We start from the raw sequence: 9116 nt of genomic DNA, 5'->3' as shown, positions 1-9116 counted from the left end.
AGTTTAAGAACTAGAAACAGAGTTTTGATTTTGCGGAATTTAGAAAGGTTTCAAAGATTGTTGTGGCTCCGATACCATGATAATTTGTGGGATTATGAGAGCTTCTAAGTGTTTTAACCGTGATGAAGCGCACGAACAAAGTAAAAAAGGAGTGAAGTAACCGTAAGTATTTGAGAGAGAAGAGAAATTTGCGAATTTAAGAGAATGAGAGGATTTGTGAGATTGAGAGAATGAAAGAAATGTTTGTATTGAATTGTGTGTTTAATTGTGTAACATACATGGTGTATTTAAAGGAAACAAAAGCAATAAGCACTCAATGGTGGAAGAATAAATAACTAGTAGTGGAACTCCTCCCCATTTGGTAAGTGATATGACCACTCCTCCCACTTCTTCCACTAACTAGTAGTGGACTAGCCACTCCTCCCCATTTGGTAAGTGATATGACCACTCCTCCCACTTCTTCCACTAACTAGTAGTGGACTAGCCACTCCTCCCCATTTGGTAAGTGATATGACCACTCCTCCCACTTCTTCCACTAACTAGTAGTGGACTAGCCACTCCTCCCCATTTGGTAAGTGATATGACCACTCCTCCCACTTCTTCCACTAACTAGTAGTGGACTAGCCACTCCTCCCCATTTGGTAAGTGATATGACCACTCCTCCCACTTCTTCCACTAACTAGTAGTGGACTAGCCACTCCTCCCCATTTGGTAAGTGATATGACCACTCCTCCCACTTCTTCCACTAACTAGTAGTGGACTAGCCACTCCTCCCCATTTGGTAAGTGATATGGCCACTTCTCCTACTTCCTCCACTACTTCCCTTTGTTTAATTCTTCATGTCAACATTGTAGTTAGCAGCTTGCTGAATGAGGTCAAGAATCGTTATCGATAACTGAGAATCTGCAAGCAGATACGCTTTGGGGTTCACAACTTCTCCTGTCTGCAGACGAAAACCCAAATCAAACAACGAAAGAGAAAAGATCTGTTCCATAAAACTAGTCGATGAAAGGGAAAGAAGTTACCATCTTTGAGCTGGGAAGCACCGAGGAATGAGGGTTTTAGTCAAGAGGGGACGAGATTCTCGGCTTGAATTATTTACGCTAAAGCTGCGTTAATTATATACGTTTCTTATACTGGGCCTGGATAATATATTTCGGCCCATATATACATCTATGGTACGTAACGGCCCCATAATCATAAAGGATAGGGGAAAGGTTCATCACATTCGTGTGTCTGCGACAAAGATTCGTATTTGATTGATGGGTCGCTTATAGTTAAGTTTCCACATGAAAACAATACAACAGTTACAAGACCAAACACAAAATCCAAATATAATATATTCTACTCTTTCAGTTTCATTCATCCAAAACCTTAGAATGCGTTTGCATACAGAATATCTCAATGAAGACATGAACTGGTTCTGTGAGACTCAAAAGAAAATGATGGAGACACCCATCATGAAGCATCCCGCCGACATCCAAGGGCTCAAACGCTCACCTGTTACAAGTTTGATATAACAAAGCAAATGTTAATCAAGAGAATGTTCGACCGTAACTGCTAGTCTGAAAACTTGCGACTACTAATGTACCCATCATGCATATGCTTATATAGGAACATCACCAAAGTATTATTTAAGGATTGGAACCAGATATCTATTGGGCCGGAAATGAAAGTTCAGTTATTTTAGTAGCTGCACTGGCTACTAACTCTAATTCTTGCTCCTAGAAAGCCTAGCATATGAAGAAGATATGCAAAGAGGGATTGTTGTTTTCTAGAAAGGAATTAGGAAACAGAATAAGATCTGAGCTCCAAGGGAGTGGGGGGTACCAATTCTAGCAGCTTTCCAAAAGAATCCACGAAACCTGCAACGACAAAGTATATATAATATGTTGAAGCATTTTTCATATAGACCAAAGTGATAAATGGATGGATGAGATAGATAGATAGATCGATCGAATAATAATCGGTTTTAAAGCTCCAAATGTGCTCTAGGAGGTGAGTAAAGAAGGAATGGTAACAAACCCAGTTTTCTGCTCGAGAATGGCAGGGAACTGCATCTTGAGATAAGTGCAAGTGCAGATCACAAGCAGCACCACCGTCAAAAACGAATGGAAATTGAACAAAGCTGACTGCACATAAACTACTCGCTTATTAGCTCAAAGTAACAACGGGGATTTCACCAAAAGGCAATACTAGTAGTCTTACCATTGTATCTGGTTATGATGATGTTGATCACTGAAGAAGAAGCCAAAATTTGCCTCCTTCAATCTGAAACAAACAAAGATGGGAAGAAGAATCATTGACACAATAATTAATTGGCAAAACCCATCAGTGTTACACCATCGAAGAAAAATCAAGAGGAGGAGGAGGGGGAGATAGAGAGCAAAGAGGAAACTAAACCTGAAGTTGAGCAAATGAGTAAGGAGTTTAGGGTTTCGAAGCTTGCTTGAATCTAGCAAACCGATCAGCGATCAAGAGACGCCCGGAGCGTTTGCGAGGGTTAGTTAGTTATTCTGGATTTTCCCGGGTCGTAACTTTTTCGGATCTTCGCTACGGGTAGAGTTCTAAGTAAAAGTAAAGCCCATTAAGGCCCACTATACACCAGCAATTGGCCAGTCTGGCATCAAGCTGCCTCCGTTCTCCATTTCTCTTCAAATAGAGAGATATCATATTTGCTTTTAAAAAAAAAATTTCGGTTAAACATTATAAATTTATAATGTTCCCTCATACATTTTTAAGGATAATTCAGATTTTTATAATAGTTTTTTTAACTTTTTGTTTCGAAAGACGTACAAGCCTATGTGATCTATCAATTTGCAATAGGAAATTTTTTTTATATGAATAAATAGTTTAAATATAAACTTACTCTAGTCTAGGAGTTTCAAATAGGGCAAATTTTCCTAAAACACACACAAAAAAATTTTGTTTCCCAAAAAGAGCAAAATAAAGAAAATAAACAAAAAAAGTTTCATTAAATAGTTAAACAACAATTATATCTTTACTTTATTTAAATACAAATAAATATTTAAATAAATAATAAAAATTTTCTTCAATTTTTTCAAGTTGAAACTTTTCTGAATTTTATATTTACAAATTATTATACTGATTTTTTTCAAAAACAAATTGAAATCCGAAAATTCGTTTCTAAAAATATTTTTTAAAATTAATTTGAAAAAATAATCTTAGACTCCACTTCAATATAAATTCTAAATCTATATTAGTTAACATTAAAGCTATAAGTGTATTTTATTTTGAACTTGTGTGTTATGTTTGTAATAAAGCGTTTTTAGTGTTTTCTTAGAATGTTTCTCTTTGAATTATGTTGGGTTCATTTGCACATGTTTATGAACATATTTTAGAAAAATTAAGATAACGAGGCTGCATAAAGCACACCCACCGTTGAGCTCTCGCCACACGGGTCCCGCAGGTGAGGTCACACGAAGCCCATCAATGAGCATACCCCTGGGCCCCTCACTTTAAAATCTTTGGACACTTCTACTTTTGGATGCTTCTTTATTACTTTTGTCTTAGTTTCCCTCTCTAGATCAAGTCGTTTAAACAGCTTGATTCCAAAGAATCCTTGACGCACACCTTTTCTGCTGCCGTTTTAACCCAATTGATATCGAGGAAGGGATGAATGATAACTGTGTTTCTTTCACTTGTATGTATGGAAATTTTAACATGATCATTTTTCAAAGGTTCAGGATTGTCTGCTAATAAAAACTAACATGATCTTAATAGGTGGACCTTATGATGTAAAAGGTTATGCTTGTCTGACATGGACTTTCTCGTTAAGCGTTCAAGTAAAATATAATTTGCACTTTAATTTGTTTTTGTAGTAGTAAATAAAAGCTTATAACATAATAAAAAGCTTACTTTTTTTTTGCTTAAATTTGGTATAAAAGCTTACTCTGCTTCTCAGCTTCGTATGTTATATGTATGAAATATTATATCATACACTAATAACAGTGTAAATCAATATGCAATTTTCGTCTTATGTCCTATTTGCCTTTATGTTATACGATGGATAGTTTTTATGAGATATCGTACAAAACTGTAAATCAATTTGTTGTTTTCTCACCGTTTAATATAGGCCATGTTATCAACTTAATACACTTTTTTTTTTTTTTGCTAAATGGTAAATATCATTTCAAAATGAAAGTTGAGGTTGTACATGAAGTGTTTGACAAGATATAAGACCTCTGGTCTTGATTCCATAGCAAAAAAGATAAAAACATGGAAGCAAATATCAATCGATATCTTAGCCGTTCTGCTTGAAAGCGAACAGGACTAAAGATAGTGATACAAACTTGAAAAATCTGAGTGAGAGGCTGAACCAAGCTGGATAAGGGAAGAGAAGCTCGAAAACAAGTGAGACGAGACACGCAACGCTAACAAGAAGTTGTTTCATCCGGTTACCCGAACAGTTTGCTATTCCTCAGAAGAGCAGAACCACACCCGCTCAAGGACTGCCCTCTAGGTCCGAGCAGGGACAATGAACTGAACCAAGTTCCAGCAAAAGACGGGACAACACTAACCGCAAAAGCTTAATAGCGCTCAACTTGCACAATCCATACTCGTCCTCTAAGCCGGTATCGAACAAGGGGCAGCATCACCATGGACCTTACTACCTCCTCTAGTAGCAAAGCAAACCCCGAGCACAAGGAATCCGAAGAAACTCTGTTACCCATATCTGTTTAACCTGCAAATCAGACTCAGACCAACAAGCGACGCCAAGTCCGAAACAAAGGAGGGACGAGGAGCTAACTAAAGCTACACTCATTAGCAGAATCACTTAAACTTGAACCTTCGAAGATACGAATGTGTTGTTTCCTCACCGGTGCTAGAAGTTCCGAGACCTCAAAACTCAAATGGAGCCACCCGAGATAGCCTTTGACGGAGATAGCCACAAAGCGACGTTAAGGAACCACACCGACGGGATAACACAAAAGCTGGCAGAGGCGACACATAACCTGGCTAAGAGAGGTTCAGAGAGATGGAGCAGTCGCTAGGGCTCCAGAACTCGAAGCACATCTCAAACCTTCGACGGAGCACGCCGAAAAAAACCAAGTGCAGAGTCGCTCACCAACATCAACCACGCCGGAGAAGAATATGGACAAGGTGGGAGCAGTAGGAGCCCTCTCGCAACGCCAATTGGCGCCGGAGAGGCAAGCGGAGGTCGTGACGGCGGAGTCGCGAAGAGATAGGTTTGGGAGGATATTTGGGGGCGCGTGTGTATTACGCGCAAGGAGATCGTGAATACGTGTCTAACTTACTACACTTGTTTACTATTTAAGTCAGTATCAAAGACGAGTAGAAATATAGGCCATGTTATCAACTTAGAAATGGGACCCAAAAAGAAATCAAAGATAGAAATGGTTATGGGCGCAAATCGTCGATTATATCGTGAGCCTTACTGCACATGGAATCGTGAACCGTACAATCAAAGGGGGATCATCCACCCACTTGAAACTTATTTAACTACTATACATTTTGTTTTTAAACAATTTGTATGTTTTTTTTTACAGATGCACCAATGACATTACGTACTTAATACATTACGTTGGAAAAAAATTAAAGCGTAACTACAATGTGTGCAGTTTTATATGTTTTGCTAGCACGGGTGAATGTGTGATTCATAGAGAAATACAGGCTGTGTACCATATTTGTTTACTGCCGTCCACTTACAACTCCCTGACCTTCATGAACCAAAATGAAGTATGGGCCGCGTTTGTCAGTAGATTTTGATTTAGGTTAGCCTTTTCCAATCTTAACCAACAAATAATAGTACAATGCATCGGTTTATTTATTTGTTTGATTTTCACAAAATGTTTGTACAAATTAAAGAACAAATGATATTCCAGGAACTTTCAGTGAATCATATGATGGAAAATCCAATTTTGTTTTAAAGTGATGAGAAATTTAAAAAGCCTAAGAGAATGTGCACACTAAAATCATAGATGAAAAGTCAAATAAAAAAACTCATGTTGGTACACAACTTGGAGAAAGAAGCTTATACCAAACCAAAATAATCTTGGAGAGAAGAAAAAACCTATTTAATTAACAGAAATAATCAAACTGTCGACAGAAAAATAATACTAATCAAACTTCACGTGATAAAAAAAAAAATAATGGACGGCTGAGATTGTTTTCCCTTCACCTTCCTCTATTAAATAATCTCACGAGTGTATGTCTTCACTTCTCATTCACAAGAAAGCTCATATCCGATAAACCCTAAGAAGATGCTCTTACGAAGCGCGTCGACTCCACTTCTCAACTCGTTGGTCCATGCCTCGAGCCCAAGGGAATCTCCAATCGAAGCCGTTGAATCTGTTCATCAGATCCAGCGGCCCAGATCGCTGATGCTCTCTTCCTCTTCATCTTGCTGTTACAGCCCGATGTCCGTTCACTCCAGCGACGAATCCGCGAGGAGAATGAAACGGACGGCGTCGGAGAGCGATCTACGTCACCTGACGTCGACGACGAAGCCGGCGAGTAAGTTCCTCAGCGGCGGCGGTGCTCTGATGGAGGACGTGGAAGAAGGAATCGGGTTCGGGCTTATACGCACGTCTTCTTACGATGTATTGAGCTGGGGTTTGGAGGAGGAGGAGGAGGAGGAGGATGATACTGAGGTTAGCGGCGGTTGCGGCGGCGGCGGGGGGGTTATACGCGGCGGAGGAAAGGGTGATGGATCCGACGGTGAGGATGGAGATGATGGCACGGACGTTCACTATCGTAAGATGATTGAAGCTAATCCTGGAAACGGGATTTTTCTCAGCAATTACGCTATGTTCTTGAAAGAGGTGTACAATCTTTGGTTTCTTTTTGTAGATCTGAAAGTGAATTTATGAACTATCAAACTGAGTGTTTGTTGTTTTTTTTTTTGTGTAATTTGATTTTGAAACAGGTTCGTAAAGATTACTTGAGAGCAGAGGAGTATTGCGGGAGAGCTATTCTGACGAATCCTAACGATGGGAATGTTCTGGCTATGTACGCTGAATTGGTGTGGACTATCCATAAGGATTCATCTCGTGCTGAGTCTTACTTTAATCGAGCTGTTGCAGCTGCTCCTGATGACTGGTGAGAACTCACCAAAGCTCTCTTCTTTTGGGAACTTTTTTTGTGTGGCTTTTGTGCTTATGTGTAGTACTACTGTGCAGTTATGTACAAGCTTCTTATGCGAGATTCCTTTGGGATGCTGATGAGGAAGAAGAAGAGGAGAGACATGAAGAAGAACTTGAGCCTCAAACTTCTCGAATGAGCTTCTTCTCTGGTCCTTCCCCAATTACGGCCATGTCTTAAGTCTCGGCATCTCTATCCGCTTTATGTTTTATAGATTTAGATAAGCGTGTTACGTCTATGATCTATCTAACCCTTTTGTTTCAATGTGAATTCGTTATTGTTTGCTTCAGTTTTAGAATTGGTCTGAGTTGTAGTAGGTACCCACGTGAATAAAAATAAAGACTATCGAATAAAAGTTTTGCTTTTGATGGATGTAACTAAACTGGAGATTCTGTGGATCTATTTCTGAGATTTTCTTTAGACACGAACAAATTCAGAGTATCTGTTTTTATATGAATCGGACTGGTCTAAAACTGAGCCATACAGTAAAGACTATTACAAAGGAGAACAACCATGAAGATGATTGGTAGTTTAGTTTGTTATCCTTCTGATACCGGAATGATCATAATCCATAAGGATGTTCATGAGGTTTAACCACTGAGAATGGTTGTCAGGAGTGCAAATCAGCACTTTCCCTATTATCGAATCTGGAGTCGCTTGATTTAGCTGCCAATATACACTTTTGTGTATTAGAGCATTATTCAAATAATCAGACGAAAAGATTAAAGAGATTAAGAGATTTTAATGAGATGAGAGAGACTCAAAACTCCATTAATTATTAAAGATGAGGTTTACAACATATTTATGTGAGAGAGACAATACATTTCGAAATCAGAGAGATAAGAAAGAGATTCAGAGCATGTGTAGTCAAAGAGAGCTATCCAAAAGCATCCAATGGGAGTCTTCACATGCTTGATTCCTTTGGCATCTTTTACTAGATGCTGTTTACTTTACAGCCTGTCTCCAGTCTCTCTAGCTTGAGGAAACCTTATCCAGACTGCTCCTTCCTTATCCAAGATCTCTTTGGTCGTGGACCCATTAGGTAACTTCCCAAGTACTTACCGTGGTTAAACTAAAGTTACCACAGTAAAACTCTAAAGTTACTGTCTCAGCCTCCTTGGTCTTCATCTCAACACTCCCCCTCAAGCTTGACCATGTGGAACAAGTCAAGCTTGGAAACCATGAAGACCTCCCTCATTAAAAACCTCACCAAAGAAAACCCTTTGGGATAAAACTTTGATGAGGGAAAAAGAGTGGAGACTCCATGGTCAAGGGGCTCAGCTCCTAGGAGTAAGATCAATGAGTCCAAGTCTTGATAGTATGGACTCCATTGTCTTCAATCTCGCTGCCTTGGTAAACACATCTGCAAGCTGATCTTCACTTCTTGTATAACATGGCGGAATCACTCCTAGGATAATCATCTGCCTCTCTTTATGACAATCCACCTCTATGTGCTTTGTTCTCTCATGAAACACTGAGTTGGAGGCAATGTGGATAGCTGCTTGATTGTCACAATGCATAGTCATAGGAGCACTCTGCTCAATCTCTAGATGCTTCAAGATCCCCTTGATCCACACCAACTCGTTTGTCAGCTTCAACATGGCTCTATACTCAGCTTCAGCACTTGAACAAGAGATAACCTTCTGCTTCTTACTCTTCCATGTAACCAAGTTCCCTCCAATGAATGTACAATACCCAGTAGTTGATCTCCTGTCCACTCTATCTCCTGCCCAATCAGCATCACAATAACCAACCACTTCTGTACTGCCATTGCAACCCATCCAAACTCCTTGACCAGGCGTGCCACTCAAATACTTCAGTATCCTATCAACCATCTTCCAATGATGGACCTTTGGCGCCTGCATATGTTGACTCACTTGATTCACAGCGAAGCATATATCTGGCCTAGTAATTGTCAAGTAGATCAGCTTGCCAACCATCTTCCTATACAGCTTAGCATCCTCAAACAACTGGTTCTCTTCAACCTCCCC

General features: G+C 39.5%; 3 protein-coding genes across 4 annotated transcripts in view; 1 reads left to right on the top strand and 2 right to left on the bottom strand.

Annotated features, from left to right (window-relative positions):
• Window positions 1-1094, bottom strand: part of LOC106316951 (NHP2-like protein 1) — a 6080-nt gene extending 4986 nt beyond the window's left edge. For both annotated transcript variants that reach the window (XM_013754814.1, XM_013754815.1), the window contains exons 1-2: window positions 1026-1094; window positions 848-943 (exon numbers count right to left, since the gene is read on the bottom strand). In XM_013754814.1, the coding sequence (XP_013610268.1) occupies window positions 848-943; window positions 1026-1028 (99 nt within the window). In that variant the 5' untranslated portion in view covers window positions 1029-1094. The remainder of the gene's footprint in view (window positions 1-847; window positions 944-1025) is intronic.
• A 133-nt stretch (window positions 1095-1227) lies between these two features.
• LOC106316602 (protein kish-like) lies at window positions 1228-2527 on the bottom strand. The gene is made up of 5 exons (XM_013754489.1): window positions 2404-2527; window positions 2209-2271; window positions 2026-2132; window positions 1831-1865; window positions 1228-1500 (listed from the first exon to the last, which is right to left on the bottom strand). The coding sequence occupies exons 2-5, from the start codon at window positions 2209-2211 to the stop codon at window positions 1433-1435; spliced, it is 213 nt and encodes a 70-aa protein (XP_013609943.1). The 5' UTR covers window positions 2212-2271; window positions 2404-2527; the 3' UTR covers window positions 1228-1432.
• Window positions 2528-6195: 3668 nt separating this feature from the next.
• On the top strand, window positions 6196-7507 carry LOC106313528. The gene is made up of 3 exons (XM_013751354.1): window positions 6196-6806; window positions 6911-7083; window positions 7164-7507. Exons 1-3 carry the CDS (start codon window positions 6246-6248, stop codon window positions 7303-7305), a joined length of 876 nt encoding a protein of 291 aa, XP_013606808.1. The 5' UTR covers window positions 6196-6245; the 3' UTR covers window positions 7306-7507.
• Window positions 7508-9116: the final 1609 nt, after the last annotated feature.

Source organism: Brassica oleracea, chromosome C9 (assembly GCF_000695525.1).
Source record: "Brassica oleracea var. oleracea cultivar TO1000 chromosome C9, BOL, whole genome shotgun sequence".
Taxonomy (NCBI): Eukaryota; Viridiplantae; Streptophyta; class Magnoliopsida; order Brassicales; family Brassicaceae; genus Brassica; species Brassica oleracea.
The sequence above is the reverse complement of the archived record's forward strand: the minus strand, read 5'-3'. Positions and strand labels throughout refer to the sequence as shown.